This window comes from Protopterus annectens, chromosome 1.part0 (assembly GCF_019279795.1).
Source record: "Protopterus annectens isolate FY-2018-M chromosome 1.part0, PAN1.0, whole genome shotgun sequence".
Taxonomy (NCBI): Eukaryota; Metazoa; Chordata; order Ceratodontiformes; family Protopteridae; genus Protopterus; species Protopterus annectens.
In genome coordinates, this window is record NC_056725.1 from 734,880,361 (window position 1) to 734,905,191 (window position 24,831).

General features: G+C 40.0%; 1 protein-coding gene across 1 annotated transcript in view; it reads right to left on the minus strand.

Annotated features, from left to right (window-relative positions):
- Positions 1 to 24,831, minus strand: part of LOC122794347 (chitinase-like protein PB1E7.04c) — a 1,804,082-nt gene that overhangs the window by 407,020 nt on the left and 1,372,231 nt on the right. Inside the window, exon 10 of the mRNA XM_044062662.1 lies at positions 11,788 to 11,867. Within this exon, the coding sequence (XP_043918597.1) occupies positions 11,788 to 11,867 (80 nt within the window). The remainder of the gene's footprint in view (positions 1 to 11,787; positions 11,868 to 24,831) is intronic.

Genomic DNA, 24,831 nt, shown 5'->3' on the forward strand with positions numbered 1-24,831 from the left:
GCAGTACCCCTCTGTATGCAAACAGTAGATGGGGCAAATATTTGTTTCCCTCTCTCTTAAACAGGTCTGCAAATGCCCGTAGTATGGTCTTTAGTGAAGAGTTTAACCTCCTCGCAAGACCATTAGTCTGGGGGTGGTAGGGGTGGTCTTTAGGTGCTTCACCCCATAAGGCTTCCACAGACAAGCCAGGGGGTGTGATAAAAAAACTGGCAAATCTGTCAGCATTTCTCTCAGGAAACCTACCTTGCTTAAAATCTCTAACAAAGCATTTGCCACCTTCTCTGCCTTAATGGAGGACAGAGACACCACCTCAGAGTATCTAGTAGCATAATCTACTATCACCAGGATATACGTCTTCCCTGTGGAACTTGGAGCACTCAGAAGCCCCAAAATATCCATAGCTACCCTCTGAAATGGCTCCTCGATCAAAGGTAAAGCCATCAACAGAGCTTTAACCTTGTCCCCTGCCTTGCCTACCTTTTAGCACTGCTCACAGGTCCTGCAGTACCCTGTTATATCCCTTGCAATCCCAGGCCAATAAAAGTTCTGCATAATGTCTCCTGGTATGCTTTATGCCTATATGACCTGCAAAAGGAATGCCATGGGCTATGGCTACAAGTGCCAGATGGTAAGCTCTGGGCATTTCCAAATGCTGTATTATCTCACCCTCTAGCCCTCCTTCAGAGGTCCAGTTTCTATACAGTAAACCTTTGTTCCAGTACACATACTGCCCTTTTCCTTGAGCATCAGGTGTTTCTCTAGCTACCTCCCTCAAGCTTCGTAAGGTAGGGTCCGACAGCTGACCTTGCCTCAACTCTTCCTTTGTGACCCTTCCCAGCTCCCCTTCCACACGAAGCCTAGTACCTTCAGACAGTGATGCCTCACTGTCAGTTTGGGTATTACCACTCACCTCTGTCCTTGCAGTTGCCCTGTCCATGGGACCATCAGTACCTATCAGCAGCTGGGCTCACTGCTACAAGGTAGCTCCCCTCCCTAAAATAGCCACATCACCAGCCCCAGCATCAGGTGTGGGGTCTGTCTGGTTCTGCCCCAGGCCGTCAGACCTACATGTCTGTCTCCAAGCCTGACTGGGTGTAACTGCATGCACACAAGGTACTGCATTACCAAAATCATTCCCTATCAAGACATCTGCATGATTATCCTCAAACACAGCTACCTGCTTCCTTCCTTTTCCACCATCCTAGTCAAGGTGAACCCTGGCCAAAGGTATTTGGAATGGGATCCCTCCTAAAGCTCTGATTGGATTGGACTGCCCAGGCAAGTACTGCTCATCTTTAACCAATGCAGGCTTCACAATGGTTATGTCAGAGGCTGTCTCTCTCTTGGCCATGGCCAGTATTACATCCACTAAGAAAGGAAACAAACTCCAGTGATAGTTTTGTACCCCTGTTGTCTCCAGACAAGTTAGTACTGGCATGCTGATGTGATGATGTGGGATGAGAATGCTTGATGTGATGATGTGGGATGTTGACATATGTGCCAGAGAGAATAGGGAAGTGCATGTATAACATATGCCAGTACAGTTAGCTGGAGTTTTGAAAATAATTTTGTGTCATTTGCCTATCACACTGACTTGGACAGATGGTTGTGTTAAAAATGTTTTCAACAGTGTTGTTATAACTGATTAAATGTTTACGTTTAAACAAAGAATTCTGGAAGGGAAGAGAAGAAGTGTTTGAAATTGTTCTATAGCTTTCAACTACTGCAACAGATCTTAGCAAAGCTCTGAGTCTGTATTGCATCAGAGTCAGGTGATCAAATGTGATGTCATTCGATAACTAGCAGTGAGAGGATGGAACTCTCACAGCCGTTTGCTTTGTTTTGTTGTCTTTGGAACCTGATATAAAGATCTATGACAGTTACCAAAGTCAGTTAGTTGAGTTTGTTTAGAATTTTGAAGCTCTTCACCTTGCCTTGTGAAAGTAAGCATCTCAGCATCTAATCTTGCCTTGCTGTATTAATTAAGTTAGCTAGGGAACAGTTGTTCTTTAGACAGTCAGGAAATACAGTGAGATTAGTTAAGTATTGTTTTTCTGCATCTGTTTGAATCTGTCCAACTGTGCTATTTTTATTTCTCCTGTGATTGAAACTCTGGTGTTTTTGTACTTAGATATTTAGTATTCTGATGTTTTCTATTTTATTATTTATTATTAAATATTTTATACAACCCAGCCACTGGGGATGCACAAGCCAATGCATTTCTTTGTGCCGGTCCCAAGCCCGGATAAATGGGGAGGCTGCGTCAGGAAGGGCATCCAGCTTAAAACTTGGCCAAATCATTCATGCAGACACCAGTAAATATTTACATACCGGATTGGTCGAGGCCCGGGTTAAACAATGACCACCACCAGTACTATTAGCCAACAGGGTGCTGGCGGAAATTGGGCTACTGTTGGCCGAAGGAGGAGAGGAGGGAGAAGGCATGGCCAAAGGCAGGAAGAGAGGAGAAAGACTAGGACTGTGGTAGTGAGGGCCGGAACTTTGAATGTTGGCAGTATGACTGGTATAGGGAGAGAGCTAGCTGATATGATGGACAAAAGGAAGGTTGATACATTGTGTGTGCAAGTTACCAGATGGAAGGGGAGTAAGGGTTCAAACTGTTTTATCATGGTGTGGATGGGAGGAGAAATGGCGTAGGAGTTATCATGAAGGAACAGTAAGCTAAGAGTGTTTTGGAGGTGAAAAGAGTGTCGGACAGAGTGATATTTATGAAGCTGGAAATTGATGGTGTAATGATGAATGTTGTTAGTGCATATGCTCCACAACTTGGGTGTGCGATGGATGAGAAAGAAAAATTTTGGAGTGAGTTGGATGAAGTGGTGATGACTGTACCCAAGGGTGAGAGAGTGGAGATTGGAGCAGATTTCAATGGGCATGTTGGTGAAGAGAACAGAGGGGATGAGGAAGTGATAGGTAGGCATGGTGTTAAACAAAGGAATGCAGAAGGTCAGATGGTAGTGGATTTTGCGAAAAGGATGGACATGGCTGTGGTGAATACGTATTTTAACAAGAGGGAGGAGTACAGAGTGACATACAAGAGTGGAGGAAGATGCACACAGGTGGATTATATCTTATGTAGGAGGCCCTGTTTGAAGGAGATTGGAGACTGTAAAGTGGTGACCAGGGAAAGTGTAGTTATGCAGCATAGGATGGTGGTTTGTAAGATGACGCTGATGATCAAGAAGAGGAGGAGGAGTGTGAGGGCAGCACCAAGGATCAAATGGTGGAAATTGAAAAAGGGTAATTGTGAGGTGGAGTTCAGGGAAGAGTTAAGACAGGCACTGGGTGGCAGTGAAGAGTTATCAAATAGCTGGGTAACTACAGCAGAGCTAGTAAGAGAGACAGCTAGAAAGGTGCTTGGTATGACATCTGGACAGAGGAAGGATGACAAGGAGACATGGTGGTAGAATGAGGAAGTACAGGAGAGTATACAGAGAAAGAGGTTGGTAAAGAAGAAGTGGGATTGTCAGAGGGATGAAGAAAGTATACAGGAGTATAAGGAGATGAGGTGCATGGCAAAGTGAGAGGTGATGAAGGCTAAGGATAAGGCATATGAAGAGTTGTATGAAAGGTTGGACACTAAGGAGGGAGAAAAGGACCTGTAGCGATTGGCTAGACAGAGGGACCGAGCTAGGAAACATGTGTAGCAGGTTAAGGTGATAAAGGATAATGAGGGAAACATACTTACAAGTGAGGAGAGTGTGTTGCGCAGATGGAAAGTGTACTTTGAGGGGTTGATGAATGAAGAGAATGAGAGGGAGAGAAGGTTGGATGATGTGGGGATAGTGAATCATGAAGTGCAATGGATTAGCAAGGAGGAAGTAAGGATAGCTATAAAGAGGATGAAGAATGGAAAGGCTGTTGGTCCAGATGACACACCTGTGGAAGCATGGAGGTGTTTAGGTGAAATGGCAGTGGAGTTTTTAACCAGATTGTTTAATGAAATATTGGAAAGTGAGAGGATGCCTAAGGAATGGAGAAAAAGTGTTTTGGTACCGATTTTTAAGAATAAGGGTGATGTGCAGAGCTGTAGTAACTACAGAGGGATTAAAGTGATCAGTCACAGCATGAAGTTATGGGAAAGAGTAGTGGAAGCTAGGTTAAGAAGGGATGTGATGATTAGTGAACAGCAGTATTGTTTCATGCCAGGAAAGAGCACTACAGATGCGATGCTTTCTCTGAGAGTGTTGCTGGAGAAGTACAGAGAAGGTCAGAAGGAGTTGCATTGTGTTTTTGTAGACTTAGAGAAAGCATACGACAGGGTGCCTAGAGAGGAGTTGTGGTACTGTATGAGGAAGTCGGAAGTGTCAGAGAAGTATGTAAGAGTGGTAGAGGATATGTACGAGTGTAGTGTGACAGCGGTGAGGTCTACGGTGGAAGTGACAAATGCGTTTAAGATGGATGTGGGATTACATCAAGGATCAGCTCTGAGCCCTTTCTTATTTGCAATGGTGATAGACAGGTTGACAGACGAGATCGAACAAGAGTCCCGGTGGACTATGATGTTTACAGATGACATTATGATCTGTAGTGAGAGAAGGGAACAGGTGGAGGAGACCCTGGAGAGATGGAGATATGCTTTAGAGAGAAGAGGAATGAATGTCAGCAGGACTAAGAGAGAATATATGTGTGTGTGAATGAGAGGGAGGATAGAGGAATGGTGAGGATGCAAGGAGTAGAGGTGGCAAAGGTGAATGAGTTTAAACACTTGGGATCAATAGTTCAGAGTAATGGTGATTGTGGAAGAGAGGTGAAGAAGACAGTATAGGCAGGATGGAGTGGGTGGAGAAGAGAGTGTCAGGAGTGATTTGTGACAGACGAATACCAGTAAGACTGAAAGGGAAGGTCTACAAGAGGGTAGTAAGACCAGCTATGTTATATGGGTTGGAGACATTGGCATTGACAAAAAAGGCAGGAGTTAGAGCTTGATGTGGCAGAGTTAAAGATGTTAAGATTTGCACTGGGTGTGACGAAGGTGGACAGGATTAGGAATAAATATATTAGAGGGTCAGCCCAGGTTGGAAGGTTTTGAGACAAAGCCAGAGAGTCAAGATTACATTGGTTTGGACATGTGCTGAGGAGGGATGCTGAGTATATTGGGAAAAAGATGCTAAGGATGAAGCTACCAGGTAACAGGAAAAGAGGAAAGCCTAAGATAAGGTTTATGGCTATGGTGAGAGAGGACATACAGGTGGTTGGTGTGACAGAGCAAGATGCAGAGGACAGGAAGAAATGGAAACAGATGATCCGCTGTGGTGACCCCTAATGGGAACAGCCGAAAGAAGATGATGATTAAATATTTTATACCTTTATTTGTGACTGTCTTTTAGAGAATACTTTTGATATCTTAGGAGTGCTTATGCTTATTTTAGTGATGCTTTGGCCACTCTAAACAGCTTTACTGGTTTGGTTACACTCTACCATTTATATTAGCATTGATTTTACTCAGTATAATTGGATACCTTTGTAAGAGCCTATTAGTGGTTGATTGGCAGTAGCGTGTTTGCCTTATAGTCTGGGCAGAGGGGGTACAGCTAGTAAATCTGTACCAGCCTTTCCCAGGAGTGTGTGTGTGTGTGTGTGTGTGTGTGTGTGTGTGTGTGTGTGTGTGTGTGTGTGTGTGTGTGTGTGTGTGTGTGTGTGTGTGTGTGTGTGTGTGTGTCTGAAAATCAAATACCCAGGTGTGGGTGTGTCAGCTACTTGGAACTGGGACACAATGCTCCAGAGTGACTTTTGTTTTGGATCTGGAGAGACATAGAATTCAGTCCCAGGTCTGGAGCGTGTTCCCTCTGTGCTTTTGGGGAAAATTGTGCTTGATGCAGACAGCTGCATCTGAAAATACTGTGTAAATCCATTCCTGTTTTTAGTGATCATCTCTCACTGTTGTCAGTGGTGAGGATTGAGGCTCCTTGATTACTTGCCCGGGTTAGGGAGGTCATCACATATTGGTGGCAAGCAGTGGGATAGTAATTGAACTTCAGTAGCCTGTGGGCAGTTGTCACTGAAGGTGTGTGTAGTCTCAATAAACACAAAGTAAGCAATCAAAGTTTCAGTTTCACAAAAGGTTTATTTTTGTTAGTTTAGTTTAGTCAGGGAAAGCAGGCAAAGATGTCAGCAGAGGATTATGGTAAGCTGACAAAGAACCAGTTGGTCAAGGTGTGTGAAGCCAAAGGACTGGTGTATGCTAACCAGACTAAAGAGGAAATGATTTCAGCCTTAATTGCTGCTGCAGAGTGGACTAGTGACCAGGAAGACAACCAGTCTAATGTTGGGAATGTGCAGTCATCAGAAACAGGACAGTTCATCTTTTCCACAGAGGACATAAAAATCCACCTGGAGTTAGAGACTTGAACTGGAGTCCAAATGTTTGGAGACCGAAGAGAGACTATGGTATGAATTTGGAGACCGTGGAGAAACTGTGGCATTTGGAGGCTGAAAAAAAAGAAGCAGCTTCAGCATGAGTCCGAAGAGAGAGACTGTGGGATTTGGATATTGAAGTGAGACTGTGGGATTTGGATATTGAAGTGAGACTGTGGGATTTGGATATTGAAGAGACTGTGGGATTTGGATATTGAAGAGAGACTGTGGGATTTGGATATTGAAGAGAGACTGTGGGATTTGGAGGCTGAAGAAGCAGCGTCAACATGAGAGAGAAATGCTGACTCTTCATCAGGGTCATGGAGGTAATGGAGAAGGTAATAACTGGACCCTAGAAGCAATAAAGGCCAGTAAATGTCTTCCACAATCTGCAGAGGGGGATGACTTTGATAGTTTTATTCATATATCTGAAAGAGTATGTAAACAGTATAATGTTGACCAAAAGCTCGTTGTACAGTTCCTGACCCCATTACTCCATGGTAAAGCTGTAACTGCTGTTTCTAAGTTGTCTGATACTGATTGTTTAAACTATGTTAGAGTAAAACAATGTTTATTGAACTGTTATAAGTTAACACCTGTAGCTTTCAGCAAAATATTTGTGAGCATGACGCAAGGCAGATGGATGTGTATATGATTATATTGCTGAGTTAAGCACTTATTTCATAGGTGGGTGAGTGGGTGTCAGGTCACCACTTTTGAAAGCCTGGCAGACCTTTTGGTGAGGAAACAAGTCCTTAGTACTTTGCCTGAGGACATGAGTGTCACTCTGCAGATAAGCTGGGGAGAAAATGGGATCTCTACTTAGCAATCAGGGCATCACTGCACAAGAAAGGGATACCCAGTGCTGCACATGGATATAAGAAACCCATGGTGGGCAGCCTATATGTATTTTTTGATACGTATTTATATACGTGTATATAGGTATATTTTATATTTTATGTACATTTCGTATAATTTGTATACATATATATATATATATATATATATATATATATTCTTATGTGTTTTGCTATATCGTCATATACTTATGTTTTTTATATGTTTTTATATTTTTTATATATTTAAATAATAGTATATATATGATGTTGCTATTATGTGACTGTTGTTTTTAGAATGAAAATGGTTTCATGATGATGTGATTGATTGATTGAGTAGAAGGTGCATCATGTTTTTATTTAAATGAGAATTGAGTTGTTAGCAGTTGTAAAAAGTCTGATGAAGGGTTGTGAAATGTGAAAGCACTTACTTTGGTTACTGCAGTTAATAAATTGTTTTATTGGTGTAGTTCGTGCTGTGGCGAGCCTCATTCTGTTTGTTTTTTAAGCTACTACAAAGAACTATGATCAGGCCGCCAATGCTAACCTAATATTACGTGTTCTCAACATGGGTGCCAAGATTCGCTTTCAAGGTGAATTCCTAGCAACCACGTCTTGACCTGGTTATGCTTAGTGACCAGCCCATAATTCTCTACATTAAAGACTACCTGAAGTCTTAATGTGACATTCCAGAACACACTGAGCTTCTCTGTAATACTGAAGACTTTTGGAATGCCAGATGTGAAGTGTGTAAATGCAAGAATAGTGCAATGCAGTGTTTACCTAACAGTTTTTTTTTCTTTTTTTTTTCTGTTTGTGATAAGGGCTTGTTACCAATGCTGACCAGCTCAACCGAGGGCATAACTAGGGTTGGGTGAAGGCAGCAGCTGCCTCAGAAGTGTAAATTGTTAGGTGGCACAACTGAAAGATGATGATGATTGCTCTTGAGTACAATACCATCACTTTGAAACGATTATCAATATTGCTTTCACAGGCAGAATTGAAGTATGTTAAGCCTTTCTTATATGGCAAGCAGATTTTCATTTTTTTGTTTTGGAGCTGGCTTGCTCCTAAATAAGAAGCACCAGATTTGTTTTGCTCTTCAACTTAAAATTAAGTGTTTTCCATATCAGGAGACGACATGGGTTCCATACCAGGAAAGTAAATGGGGTGCCAGAAGAGCCAGTATGTCTCTGAACTTGAATCCTGCATTTGCTGTAGATAGCAAGGTTGTGCTGAAAATGACTGCTCAGTGGTGTGAAATGCATAATGCAGAGAAGGTTGCAAGAGTGATGAATGGAAAAAATGCAAAATGTTGTGGTAGAGGTTTTGCAAAATGGAAGGGCATGTTTTCAATTACCATCCAAAAGTTGAATGCTACAAACATGCTGAAGCGAAGCCTACTTAAATGACAGACAAGCAGCAGAATAAATTTGTTCACAAACCTGCTAAAACAGAAAAGAAAATTGGAAGAATGCACCAGCTGAAAAGAGAACAAATGCTAAAACACTTTCCCAAGTTACACAAGGATGCTATGTTTTGAAAGTGAAACAAGGTGCATCTAGGACTTTTTTTGAGAAATGAGCTTAATGCTTTGCCAAAAAAAGACTACTGAATTAGTCAAAAACAATTGCCAGGAACTGTTATCATACAAAGAAAACATAAAATAAATTAAAATAAAACAGAATACACACATGGTAAGAAATGTGCAGCCCCCAAAATGAAACACTGGAATGATAAATGAAGATTATGCCCTGAATGTTAATAGTTTTAAATCTGTTTAAAATGTTATAATGTTTAGGATTGTTGATCTATGTTAAACCAATACATAATATCTTATGCAGGATATTCATTAAACACAGGAAGGAATACATAATAAAGGGAAGGCTTGGGAAACTATAAAGCTATAGTAGTAGTAGTGGTGGAAGAGAGAAGTGTTGTTTTGAGGTGTAGAAAAAAACTGTAACTTGGCAATACTGAAGAAGTGGTATTTGTGTTAAGGTAGAACATGAATAGTCAGTGTTAATCATGAGGTATATTTCTCAATGAGCTTGTGTTGTTCATATGGCTAACTGTAAGAAGTGGCATTAGCGAATGGTTACAGCTACTGAGGCCATTTTGTTTGGTAGGAAAACTAGTCTCTGGAGTGAAGAATGAAATCATGCTAGATGGGAAAACACAAAACCTTTAGCTGCCATGAACTAATTAAATGTATAAAACATAACCAAAGTACAGGATTAAAATCTATTCTAGGTATTGAAGTATTACTTTTTTAGTGGGTGAGATACTTCATGCATTAGTCATATACTAACATTTGCAGAAGATACATATGTTCTCAAATTCTCTCAAATCAATATATTTTACAGGTTTTACTAGTCATAAAACAAAATTAATATTTTTAAGAAGGAGGGGGACATTAATCAATGTTTTACTGTATTATTGGGTGAGTAGGTTGTTGTTGTTTGTCTTTTGGCTTTTCCCGGTTAGGGGTCGCCACAGCGGAACTCCGGTCTGCTAATGATTGGCAGTAGATTTTCACGAACGCCGAGGTGCCAGCTCGACGTCCAACCTTCAACGAAGGCACGCCCATTTACGCATGTCTTTCAAATGCCACCCAACTGGTGAGTAGGTAAGAGAGTAAAACCATGTGGAAAGATTATGACAAATGCGAAAGAGGTTACCACAATGGTATGAACAAAAAGGAAAAGATGATGTGCTGAATACAACTGAAAGAAATAAAGCAATGGTATCACGAGGCGGTACTCTACCATTAAAAAAAAGCTGTGTGTCAGATAAGGTGCGAAGTGTGCATTACATGGGCTGAGGCCAAGAAGGAAGTTTTGCATCCTTCTGAAGTTTTGTAACAGTAAAAGAAAAAAAAAAGATTATGGAAGAATTAAGGAATGAGTCTGAAATGTTGATGGGGTGCTGTTAGTGTGATTGTTTAGTGAGCCTGACTGTTTGGGACACTAAGTGTGCAGACCACTAATGGAGAGTATAAAAGGATTACACTGGCAGAGAGGGGTATTATTAAGAAAGCAAATAATGGGAAAGTTCAGGGATGGGGTGGTTTGTCTTTAAATGTTTAGAAGTTTTGTTGCCTTTATTACAGGATGAGTAGGTAATTTTCAGTGTACTTCGGACTAGGGAACTAATGATTTTAGGGTGCTTTTGTTTAATTAAATAAAATTAGCAGTGTTGTCCCACTACAGAGGCAGCAGCCCCAGCCTTTAACACTGCCTCTGGCCACTGTTTGCCTCGATGACCTGCACCTGTTTCCTTTCCTGTCCCTTCTGTACTCTTTCTACAATGCCTCCCTACTACTGCCCACTTCTGCATCACTCTCCTCTTATCCCCCTCGGTCCTCTCTTCCTACTGCTCTTCTCGCTCCCTCCCTCTCTCACCAGCACCCCCTGCTGACCTTGTCTCTGTTACAGCAAAAGCAGTATTACTGCATTAGATGCCGCATGGAATGCTGAGGATCATAACTATCATACGTAGATTAGGGGGAGCTGACACAGTGAAGATGAGATAATATTATATAAGTCTGAGGTTGCAGCCTGTCATAGTATTGCCATATTCAGAGGTAGAGTGATCCCAGAATTTTATACAAAAGAAGCAGACTTCAGGTGATGTACACTGCAAACATGCAAGAGTGAGTATAATTTTTTTTTGCTTTTTTGTCTGCATCACAATTAATTTTTTTTAAATGTCAGGAATTATAGGATCAGCTGTAATACCACTGATAGGAAGCCCCCTTTTCTGCCCCTTCCCTCTCTGTCCTCTCCCCTTCTAAACATAGCCTGCCATTCTGTAACTCTCCCATATCTCTGTCCGCCTGTCCTGGTTCCTGGCTACTCTTTTCTATCTGCCCCTTCTGTGCATAACACTACCTCTGCTATTCCCACCTCCTCTGCACATTGTACACTCCTCTCTCTCTCTCCATTGCCCTGCTCATGCTCAGAGTACCTTACCCCAAGTCCTCTTCTTGCTATCACTCCCTCACCCCTTCATATTCCATTTCCTATACCACTCACTTTGCTCACTCATTTTCCACTCCTGTCTTCCTGTCCTACATGCCACACATCCTGATCCCACCCTAAGCCCCCTTACTATACTGCTACCTAGAATCAAATGCAGTGTAACAAACTGCCCTCTACTCCTCGAAACTTTGACTTGACTTGTTGCCTGATTAATAAGATGTTTGCATTATGCAGTTTTTAACTAGATAATCTTATATAATACACAACCTGAGAGCAGCAGACATACTCACAACCAATGCTTCTTGAAGTACACACGCTACCAAACAAAAACGTGCAAAATGTGTAATGTTTCTTTACCAAAGACCTCTGCCTTCAGATAATAGTTAATGTTGTACAAAATTAATGTTAGTTATATGGGCCCTGGATAAAGTAGTTTATTTTGAACATAAAAACATCAAAACAGAAAAAAACAGGACTTTAAGATGCAAAACAGAAATGCTATAACTATTTTGGAATGATTTTATGTAACTGTTCAGTTTATCAGGTAAAATCATTTTGTTATGTAGCAGTAACATTTTGAAGTTCCTTACTTAACACCAGTGTAAGAAAATCCAATGAAAGGTAGGTGGACGCCAAGTGGAGCATTTTGGATCACATCAGAAAGAGTCTCCTGGAAGGAAAAGTGATCAAAGAATTAGTTTCACAGTACAGTGTCACTGTAGTACACATCAAATAAATTTAATATCAGTGAGCGGCAGTGGCAATCTGTTGGCATACTGCTTTTGTAACAGACAATTTTCTTTATGATTTGATCTTTATTGATGTCATGTGTAATACAAAACAGAAAGACCACAGACATTATATACATCTAATAATACAAAATGCAGTAAATGTTGCTTTCAAAGCAACACCATATACTGAAAGTTAAACGAAGGAAAACTGTCCACTGTCATAAAAATATCGACTTAAGTAATTAAAATATGAGTCTTGTCCTTGTTGTCTTTGATAAGTAGATCAAACCAAGGTCACTAACTATCCTTGAAAATATCAATGTCAAAATATGACAGCACACAACCTTTTAGTTTAATGAAACATGTTTATGCAACTCGGCCACTTGTTAAAATGATTCTGCATGTAGTATCCATGCTTCCAGACCTCAGATATGGCAAATTGAGCTAAGTAAATTTTTATTAGCTAAGTTGTGATTCAAACCTGTTTTTTTCATATCTGTATAAATACATAAGCACTGCCATAATCTGATACAATTTGTGGCATGCTACTAATATGCTTTCTGCATGGAAAGCTGCAGTAGTCTCAGCAGTGGCAGTCCAGTAGCAATTAAAAATGAAGGAGTGGTTTTTTTGTGTGAGTTGGAAGCAATGACGTGTTTGATGGCATGTATAATGCTTTAATGTTGGCGAGATCAGTCTGTAAATACAGATTCTATGGATGAGTTTCTCATCCTAATGAAGTGTTTACTCAGGGTACCTTCTAGAAGAGAGACACCCTCCATGGGGTACAGCTTTCTACAGCTGTGCATTCACATAATATAATATTCAATAGCTGTATACCCCCCAACTTTTTTTTTTTTTTTCATTTTTCTGCACTGGGCATTTTGTGGCCTTTTAGCATTAAATAAGATTATTTGTTCACATTCAATAAAGATTCAGTAAACTAATATGTTCAGTCATTTGCTTCATGTTCAGATTGTAATATGCCTATATATATATATATATATATATATATATATATATATATATATATATATATATATATTTCTAACTTCTTCAGTGGTCTTCAATTCAGGAGTATTTGACAGGGCTACTTGCTCTAAACATTCGATCTTCCTTCGCAGACAGTTCTTGAAGTGTGATGACATTGACTGGACAAATTACTTAAGCAACTTCTGACTAAAATAGTTTTCTCAGTTTTGTTTCATTCTGATAGGACTAGTTGTGATAATCATGGCTGCTCATCTTAATTGAATTCTGATGTATTTGTCTTCTTAATGCCTGCAGTTCATCCTGTACAACCATCCACCTTCTCCATGAATAAGACAGCATTGAGATTCAGCTGGTTGGCACCTTGCTAAGATTCAGGCCGCAGATTTGCCATGGCTGTTATATTTTTATTCTACCTACAGCTTGTAAATCTGGACACCTGCACTTTTTATTAGATCCCTATTTCCATCTCAGCTATTGTTTCAACAAATCTCCCAGAATTTCATTTACTTTATTTTCATTTTCGCCCATCAGAAATGTAGGCAATTTGCTTTTCAACCTTCTGTCCTTTACTTACTAAGCTGGGAAGAAAAGGAGTCCTCTTTTGGAGTATCTCTAAATTGACAATGTAGTTGTTATGATATGCATGAATTCCAAGTCATTCACAAATTTTCTGAACTCATCACTGTGTTACCCTCCAATCCCTCAACTGGTTAGAATTCACAAATTACCTGGACTTCCTCCAGCTGACTACAGCACATAGACTAATATTTAATCCAACCAAATGCCCCGCTCTGTCTAACATCCTTTCCCCACACACCTCAAATAGAACTCTCAGATCTGAACACCAAACCTTAATTACTGTCCACAAACCTAAATGTCCTGCTGGACAACTTCTCCTCTCCTTCTCCTTAGGTAAGAAATGGAACTCTCTCCCTTCCATACTAAGGACAGTGTCAAACACAAACAACTTCAAAACTCAGCTTTACACCTACCTCTCCTCCAAATGGAAATGTAACTGCATTCTCCCTACCTAGAACTCTTTAACAAAAGCCCCTGGGAGGGTATCCTCCTGAGTTCTAAGCACCTTATAGCTGGCTATAACCTTCTATAGCTAATTCCCACATGATCTCTCACATTCTGTAAATAGTTTTGACTTTGTGTGAATTTGTTAATATGTATCTGCACGATATTTTTCCACTATGGGTAATATTGCTCATGCTTTGTATTATTTGATATGTATTTGTACTTGTACTTTTATTTTTATTGGACTGCTATCTTTACGGTCATCTGTTTTATGGAGCGTTTCTCCCCTGGCCTCCACTGAAAACCGGCTCTCTGGTCCCAGTGGACTTCCCCAGTAATCAAAATGGAAATAAAATAAAATATATAATAATAAATAAAATTGCCCCACATGACATCAAGCATCAGACATTGAAATTATAGAGTTTAAGATACTAATCACAATGTTTTTATTATGTGCAAGCCCAAATGTGAATCAAACAGCTCTGTTCCAGCTTTTCTTATTAAGTACACAAGCTGCCCATATAATGCATTGATCCTATTTTTAAATTTACAGATTCCCTAACTGAGGAAGTTTATTCCAATGTCTATGGATATGAGTATGAAACTAATTTTCTTTTAAATCAGTGCTGTAAGTTTCTATTAACATGACAATGATTTTATTTCTTGTCTCCATATTACAGTCAGCTAATTCAATACCTAATATAATTTTTAATGTTTCTTCTTTTATTGCCAACCTGTCATTGTAAATCAGACTTCTGAATGATATAATTTTGATGATAAAGTACTTTCTGAATTCTAACTTGTCTGCGTACTTTGCTGAGTAAACAAAACTGAGCAAGCTAAGAGAGGACAGGCAGAAAACAATCCTTTATATGTCTAGTTGCAGTTGTCTTTAAGTTTATCCTAATCATCATAGAAGCCTTTTTGTCATACTGTGTATGGATACCAATTGTGTCTTGTAAACTCTTTAAAGTTATTTCTCTTTTCTTTCTAGAGCTTTAGGTTAGTTCCTATAACAATGTAGATTAGACTTAATCTTTTTTTACCTTAATATATCTTACAGAAACATACATGTCGATGAAGTTCTCAAGTGTTTAGAAAATTCTTTCAGCAATTCTTTGCTGTTAAATTAACCATTGTTTTGTACCATTCCCAGTTCTGTAAATCATCCTTAATCATATCATTTGTTTTGTCATCCTCATTTAGGGATGTTTTATGTTTTACTGACCTCAATATACTTAGATGATCAGAAGTTCCTAATGAATCGTATGAATTGATATCAATTACTTCTACATTTGGGCTAGTTATTATAACATTTATTTTAACTATACTGCTAATACATATGTTGTAATAAATGGATTAGAAATCTTTTACCAATTTCCTTAGATGATGAAAAAATATTCAATGAGAACTTGGTGTTTCTTTTAGTTTGGTAATTTTGGAGAAATTTTAATAACAATCTAGGCACAAGATATATAGTCTCTTTAAAATGTATCAAATCTCTGTCTACTATATTTCCATAGACAAGTTGGTACTGGATAACTTTTCTTCTGGATTGTTGTTAGAGTATGCATTGCATATGCAAAAATTCTACATGCCTTGTTAGGTCTAACCGGGCATTCCTAGTTAGCACATTTTATCTCCTGCAATTTCTTTGTACCTTACTATTATCTTGCCTTCTCAATTGATTGGAACTATTATTTTATGAACAATAAGCCTGGAGAATGTACTTATTTATTTTCGTCTTGGCCAGCTTCTCATTATAACCTGTTCCAGCAAATGCATTTTTAAAAGTCAGTCTTAGCACATTTCTGGAGTTTTTTTTTTTTTTTTGACATCTTCTGTCATTTAACGAATCACTACTACTACTTCTCCTTGCATCTTATGGTAAAAACATGTTACTTGGTACATATGCCCTGTTTAATTCCTTGCCTGGTCTGTTTCAGATCGTTTTTCTGTAAATTATATTACATCTGCTGCAGGCTTAATGGTCTCATACAAAAATGCCTGTCCAGGTTTTGCAGTGTGGTGTGGTCTGCATCTACTTGAACTGCAGACACAGGTAATTTCTGACATTATTACTAACAGTTTCACATCAATTTCAGCATTTCTCTTTTGTGCCATCTGTAAGTTCTATTGACTCACAGACATCTGGTCTGTTTACTTGCAAGATCATAGCTCCTATGCCATTCTGATTAGAATCTATTTGCAACTCAATGAGCTTATTTCATATTTTACTGACACTTCAGAAACTAGTTTCTTCAAAATTTATTAACTTTTTATGCTCACACATTTATTTTTTGGACTACATCTTACTCTAAGATGTTTTTAAATGCATAGTAATCTCAGACAGATCAGGTACAAATTTGCAGAATTTTGCACCATTGACAAAAACCTCTGTAATGCCTGCTTGTATTCTGCATTTGGCATTTGCACAAATGCTCTGAAATCTTCAGTATCAGGTCCAATCTCTGACATTAGAACATGGGCAAAGTATTAAGACTTTGTTATTTTATATTTGCTCTTACATAACATGAAATTATGCTATCTTAATCTATTCAACAGATGTCACAGTCACAAACTTCACATTAATACTTCATTAATTATACTTAAAATACCTTCCAATTCTTCCTAAACTTGTGAAACTGTCGTTTGGAATAATTGATGCTAATGAGTTGCAAAACAGAAGTCTAGACAGACTGTATGGTTGGGGTTAGCACAATGGTTAAAGTGTTTACCACATAGACAAGAGGCACAGGGTTTGATTAACATCAAGGGAAAATTAACTTGGCTTAAAATGGTCTTCTATGGCAGACAGCCTAGTACTTACAGATTTTCGGTTAATTACAGAGAACTCAGCAATGCTTTTCCTGTGTTCAAACTGCATCCAGACCCATTCAACCTAAGATAAGAATATTTTCTTGATTTACTGCACTGGTACCCGCTTCATGTGGTGATCACTACTATTTTGGGCATTTTAAAACATTTATTTAATTTTCTGATAAAAATGATATTTTCTCTGTTTGTTGGATTTTCAAGTTCTGCATACCTCCAAATCTCCTTGCAGAAGGGCAAATTAGCCAGGGACTTAGCTGATTGGTAGTTGTTTGATGTTTAATCTACACTTGAGAGCTGCTTTTCCTGTGTTTTTACATTAAAAAATTCCAGAATCATTCATTTTGTGGTAGAAGGTGTTTACATAGACACTCTATAAGTTGGAAACTAGTGCAGGAAACTCAAAGAGTGGTTCTTTATTTGCACAGGAGTCAGTTTACAGTCTTTTTTCTATACTGTAAATTTATTTATATATTTAACATTTGTTTATTGGGAAAGTCTGACTTAGAAAGAAGCCAATTTTCAGAGGAGGCCCGGGGAGAAACGCTCAGGTAAGTTTGCACAGAGCTGCCCATCAGGCAGTGGCAGTTAGCAGTGCCCTGTATAGCAGCAAATGCCTAGACAGTAAAATTTCCCTGTAAAGTTAGGATTAGACCCAAAACCTGTTAAACAGTGTAGCACTCTGTGGAAATAAGCTTACAGCAGCAAGCTTGTGCATCAAATAGTGCGTGCGCACACACACACACACACACACACACACACACACACACACACACACACACACACACACACACACACACACACACACTCAAGTTACCACTCTGCATATACCAATATGATTCTATCATAGTCCATGTGGGAGTAAATTACCTTAGACATACCTTGCTAGACCATATGAAAAGAGACATAATGAATCTATCAGAATATACATCACAGATAGGTATGTGCCTTGCAATGAGTAGCAATCTGAGAACCTTTTTTTGAGAACCATGAGTAGCAATCTATCTTCACCAAGGATGATTCCACAGTATCAACATAAAATGATTTTAATAATTGGCTTTAGTTTTTGGTGTCACTCCAGGAGGACTCAATATCTGTCAGCATGGGTGGACATGGTCAAAAGACCATGTTGCTTAGCCAAGGATGGTCTGCACCTGTCCTCCCCTAGGATGAGCTTTTTTAGGCAATGTCAAAAGGATAAAATTACCAACATAGTGAAAAAGTCTTCAAGCAGCCTTAAGGTGTTACTGCTCACTGCTTGGAGCTTAAACAAAAAAAAATGCACACCCTTCAAGCCCTCCTTAGTCTGGAGAATGTAGATATCTGTGCAGTGACAGAGACTTGATTTAAAGCCACACAAAGTACTCCAGCAGTGCAAGGCTACATAACATTCACACATTTACACCAAGAGTAGCACAGACTGGGAACAAAGGTGGAGGTGCCTTGATCTACGTTAGCAACAAACATACCTACAGGTTGATTGAACAAGATGATACCATGGAGCTCAGCCATGTGTAAGTCACCATAGGTAAGGTCCCTTACTATATCATGGCTAGCTATAGGTCAAAATCCATGCCCCTAGAGTCTAATGACTCTCACCTAAACTTACTAGAGCCACTCACCATCCAAACACCATATTCATGGGTAACTTTAACTAATCCTCTATAGACTGGAAAATGTACACTGCCTCAAATTCACAGGCACAATGCTTCCTGGACTTTACTAACACAAACACCCTGGAACAGATAGCACATGCTCAAACCAGAGGATCAAACATACTGGGAGGTCGGATCACAAAGCTGTCAAAATTGAAGTAAAAATCATACCAGAAAATTCTGCTAAACCAGTAGCAGTTAGGAACTATTCAAAGACAAACTACATCAATTAAGTGACAGTTTGTCAAAATTCAGGGCTTCTCCCAACCTTGAGAATACAGCTACCTATGCAGAATTATTCACAGAATCCCTATATAGACATGAATGGCTGCACAGAGGTTGCCACACCTACCTGAAATAAACCCAAAGCAAACACTAAAAACAAAGTCTACTTGTGGAATCCTCAAGTAAACAGGGTATATAATAAAAGAAAATAATTCATGGCCAAAATCAGGAAAAGCAACCCCCAAGTGCTCTCTTACACAACTAAACAAGAAACTAAGAGGTCTAAGTCCAACAGGGCAACTACTAGGTCAGAATAGCCTCGCAGGCAAAGGACAATCAAAAGGCCTTCTTCAGCTATGACCAGAACGTTAGAGGTAAGACATGTTAATGTGGTGAACGGTAACACCTTTACTGAGCTGGGTAACATAACAAATCTTCGGGCTGATAAATTCAGCTCAAATTTCATTCCCCCCACTCACTCCTGCTCTACCAGCTGAAATCCCCTCCTAACATATTACCCCCAACTAATGGCAGGGACTAGGAGCTGGTAGCACTCAGTAAAGCCAAGATCACCACACCTCTGTGGGTCCTGACAACATCTCTTGGTTGTCTCCTCAACAGTCTAAAACATGACATATTAGGGCCACTTGAGGCACTTGACAGCTTCAGACTTGAAAAAGGCTATATTTCAAGTAAATGGAGGACAACAGCAGTTACTATCCTGTACAAGGGTTGACCATCAACCAACCCAGAGAACTAAATACCCATTAATCTAACAAGCCTATTATGAAAAGCCATGGAATGAACTATCATGGAAATAATAAACAAGGATAATGGCAACCTTCAGACCCTGGACTCACCCAATTTGGCTTTGTTAAGGGAATGTCATACCTGCTTAACCAGGTAGACTTATTTGACAGGGTAATCTAGGCAATGGACAAGGTTAAAACAGTGCATATGGTGTATCTTGACCTGGCTAAGGCATTTGATACAGTACTTCACTCAGACACTGTTAACAAGCTCTCCAAACTGGGTATAAATCCTAACATAACTCACTGGATAGCCAGCTGCCTCACAGATAGGACACAAGACGTCAGGATCATTGAGACACCTCCATCAAGAGATTGGTCACCAGCTGAGCAACTCAGTTCTCTTTGCTGGGCCTGCTCCTGTTTCTCATCTTCTCAGAAGTCCAGGCTAATGTTCAAGGCCTCTGGCTCACCAAGTCCACAGAACTCTAAATTGGGAGCTGTTATTGAGTCCTCTTAAAATATGAACATCTTTCAAGTGAGTTTAACACTGACAAATGACTGGTGCCAAAGTTATAGCCTAAAACTTGGTGCTAAAAAAATGAATTATAATTAATTAATCCATTGATATAACGCTCCTAAGAGTTGACCCCAGTACTAAGGGATCTGGGAACATATGTAGACAGTAATCGGGCCTTCAACCAACATGTAGCCAAGATAGTAAGAATCTTTCAATTTCACCCAACATATAGTTAAGGGTATGACATCCGGGTCCAAGGAAGTTATAGTACCACTCTATTTGACCATTATCAGACCTGTCACTGAATACAATGCCCCCTCTGACATGTATCTAATCAGGCACTTGCAACAGATGGAGTACCCACAAAGGTTTCTCACCAGGAGAATTCAGGGCATGAATACCCTGTCCTACACTGAATGCTTGCCATAAGCATGGAGGTCTGCAAAGAAAGGTTGTGCCACTCCAAGAACAAAAGGTGAATAAGGAACTGTCAATTTGTTATGTTTATTCACGTGTGTGTGTGTGTGTGTGTGTGTGTGTGTGTGTGTGTGTGTGTGTGTGCGTCTGTATGCACATGCACTGTGTTTCTGTGACAAGATGATAGGTAAAGACACTGAATATCTGAGTAGATATGTTTTTGTGAGCACGAGTATGTCTAACCCCCTTTATGTCTGTGTGTTGCAGGAACAGTTGCCATAGAGCCACCTGTGTGTGTGGACCAATGTCCATGGTTCCACAGTGGTCTTGCTGTGCACTTGCATAGTAGAAGATTTACTGAGGTTTATGAATCCTCTACCTAGCCTAAAACAGGAACTAGCAGACGCACTTAACATTTTCTTTAATCATAGCTTGAGAACTGGCTTTGTCCCAACAGAGTGGAGAACAGCAACAGTAATCCCCTTGCACAAGGGGGGGGGGTCAACAGACCCTGGGAACTATAGACCCATAAGTCTTAACTGTCTCATCTGCAGGGCCTTGGAAAGAATCATCATGGACCTTATTAATAAGAACACAGGCAACCTGCATACTCTAGACCCAAACCAGTTTGGCTTTGTTGAGTGGAGTGCCACATGCAGAACACATACTGTCAAAGTTGGTGACTCCACCTCTACCAGTAGACATGTCACCAGTGGTGTACCACAAGGTTCTGTGCTGGGTCCTTTACTGTCTGGAATCTACTTCTTGGAAGTCAATGCTAAATTAGATGCCCTTTGGCTTACTAAGTTCACTGATGATTGCAAATTGGGTGCAATTATTGAGTCCATACTACAGAACGGCTAACACAGCCAAATGATTTGTGCCAAAGCCATGGTATAAAACTAAACGCAAAAAATGTATTATTCCCTTTTGCAATGTAGAATTCCCCTCTAACTACAGTATTGACAGCTTCCCCTTAAGCTCAAACCCAGTGGTGTGAGACCTAGGAAGATAGCAATCTGAACTTTGACCACCAAGTTTCCACTGTGGTAAGGAAAGCATTAAATGCTATGCACCTCATAAGTAAGGGCATCGCATCCAGGTCTAAGGATGTTACAGCCCTTATGTACTCAGTCCTCATTAGGCCTCTAATAAAGTACAATGTTCCCTTTTGCATGTACATCAGGAGACATCTGCAACAGTTGGAGAGACCACAGAGGTTCATCATCAAGAAAACATATGACCTCCAATCCATGATGTATGTGGATAGACTAAAAGCCCTGTCACTATACTCTGTATCATATAGGCTGTTGAGAGGAGACTTGTGCCTGGCCAACAGGGCAGTCTATGACCCCGCCGTGATGGATATGCTTCACATCTGCAAATCTAATGGCACAAGAGTCACTCACTCTAGGGATCTTCATTTAGCATGTGACATTAACAGAACATGCTGGAGAGACAAATATGTCTCCCAGAGACTGCCACTCCTCTGGAACAAACTTCCAATTCAAGTGAAGCAGAGCTCCTCACTGACTCTATCCAAGCTCAACCTGGACAAACAGAGGGTAGATTACAAATTCACCCTGGAGGTTGCACCATGTCCCTCATGGACAGGGGAAGTCGGTATTGACCAGAGACTAACTCTGCAAAGTACGTCCACTTAATAAGGACAATTGGGGCAATTTGAGATTAACATGGCTAAGCCTGTAAGGGATCCAGAGCCACTAGCCTAGTATCCTCCTATGAACCTATGAACTAGTTATTAATGGCAGATTTCCCAGATTTGAGGAAGTTATTGACCCACTCAAGTCCTTCCTAATCAGGCCTATATTAGAATACATGGCATGTATCCATCCAAGCATATTATCCAAGTAGTAAAGCCATGAGCTTCCTTAACAAGAACGTCACACGTATTAGCTGTCCAAGCTTTGCAGTGTGTAAAAGTGCTGCCACTCTATTCTGTGTCTCACAGTCATCTAAATGGTGATCTCTGCTTGGCTTACAAGGAGGCAAATTGCCCTAATGCTCCTCACCTTCTACATGTTCATAAAACTGGAAACACCATAAATACCTCCTCTAGGGACCTAAGCATGCACCACAATATAAAGAATAGCTTTTGTGGATAGAGATCTCTTGCAAAGGATATCCTGTCTTTGGAATAAGCTCTCATTCCACAACAATGTAGCTTACCCCCCTCTTTAAATCCAGACTAGACAGATGAATGGGTGACTGCAAATTCACCACAGCTCTAGTCCATCAGTCTCTTTTGGGCAGAGGATGTGTGGCTAGGGTTTCAAGGGTCTTCTAGATCAATTGCCTACTATAAGCCTATGGACCTATGGGCAAATGAACTGCAGGGAACCATAACCATTGTAAACACTGTAGTTAGAGGCACATTAAAGCACAACACAAACCTAAAACTGGACAGTGCAGTGGTGCAGCAGTAGCATTGCTGCCTCACAGCAAGAGGTTCTCTGGTTCGATTCTTGGCTGGAATGCCTTCTGTGTGGAGTCTGCATGTCCTCCCTGCATTCGTGTGGGTTTCCTCCAGTTGCTAGATGTCTTTCCAAGTGGTTTTGAAAGATGGGATGGAGGGTATAGATCTGATGGATATAGGTAAAGAGCATCAGGCCTTAGCAACCTTGCACAAGTACAGACAATGCCCAGCATATTAGACAGGCTTGCAGACAGGCAGGTGATTTTGGTCACTGGATCACGATGACTGACTGGGAATATACTTGTATAGAATGGTGCTTAGGGCTGGACAGGCAGTTGGATGGTGGATAACTGTATAGGAGGTAAGAAAAAGAACTGTGGACAGGAGATAAGTAGTGGCAAGTGTAGTTTTAGTTGCATTGGTAAGAAAGTTTTTGGCTATGTAAAGCATCCCTAGTTTTTGATGAGTTTTTCTTATGAAATTTTGTATATGGAGGTAGAATGTAAACTTATCATCCAGTATCACCCCTAATAATTTGCTACAAAAATTGACTTCAATGGTTATATTATCAAGAGAGAGGACTTTAAATTTAGTTTTCTCATGAAGGAGGGATATGGGGAAAAATGCACTAGTTTGGTCTTTTTTGGGTTGAGCTTTATTTCTGAGTTACAAAGTCATACTTCAGTGGCTGTTAAAGCATTTATTTACTTTTTAGTATGATTGTGAAGCATTCTGAAGTTTTCAAGACACTGATGTGTTTATATTTTTGCCATTGTTTCCATGCTTTTTCTCTATCCCGCATTAGCATTTCATTCTTTTTGGAAAATCAAATTACATAATTTGTTTTAGTCTCTTTCTTCTTCTAGGAGGTGCAAGGCTGTTTAGCATATTTAGAGAAGTTGTATTGAATTCAATTACAGCACCATTTAAGGGGAGGATTTCTAGGAAGTTCCAGTTAATAGATGATAGTGTAGTAATGACCATTTCTGGGTTAAGCTTGGAAAGGTTACCTGTTGTTTTATAAATATGCTGTTTAACTGGATGTGTGAGATGTCTGGTCATATAGATTGGGATATGATCACTAACAGAGTCTGACATTGTATCTGTGGTGGATTCTTTGCTAGGGTCCAATACTAGGATTCAGTCTAATAGAGAATTTGATGTCTTACTATAACGTGTGGGGCTATTAATTAGTTGTGTGAAACCATGTAAGTTCATGCTAGATGTAGGGGAGTTAATGTCCAACCAATTGACATTCTCATCACATAGTAATATGTTTTTCTTGTAGAAATGTTACGGATACCCAGTGTAGGATATCTTCCAGTACAGTTGTATTGTCACCAGCAGGGATAAGGACGGTAATACATACTTGTTTATAATTGTTTATTTTGAGGAAAGCAATAACAAGCTCTGCCAAACTGAATTTTGGTGCTGATTTGCTGTAAGGGGAAATGTGGTAGGTATTGGGAAATATTAAAGCAATACCAACGCCTTTCTCTTTATACAGTCATTACGGATAATAGCAGAGCTAGGAGGTATGCCAAGTTTCAGTTATAGCAAGAATATCAGGCTTATGTTGAGTGATCCAGGCATGTAGTTCAGCAGTTTTATTTCTTATAGTTCTGTGATGCCCCACCACTGGATCAGTAATCAAGGAGGCTCAATCCTCACCACTAGCACTAGTGGGGGACATACATTGGGAGGATGACAGATATACACACAGTATTTCCAGATGCAGCTCTCTGCATGAAGTGCAGTTTCCCTTAAGAGCACACAGAGACCACAATCAGTCTGGGGCTTGTTTTTCCCCTCTTTTTCCAGATCCCCAATAAGAGTCCCCACTGGCACAGCTATAGAGATGAGATCTCAGCTGAGTGGCCAAGCCAAGACCTCCAGCACCCTCTCTGTCCAAGCAGTGCTTTGTGTCCCTTCCCAAGTAGCTGACACACACACACACACACACACACACACACACACACACACACACACACACACACACACACACACACACACACACGCACACGCACATGCACACACACACTCTTTAAG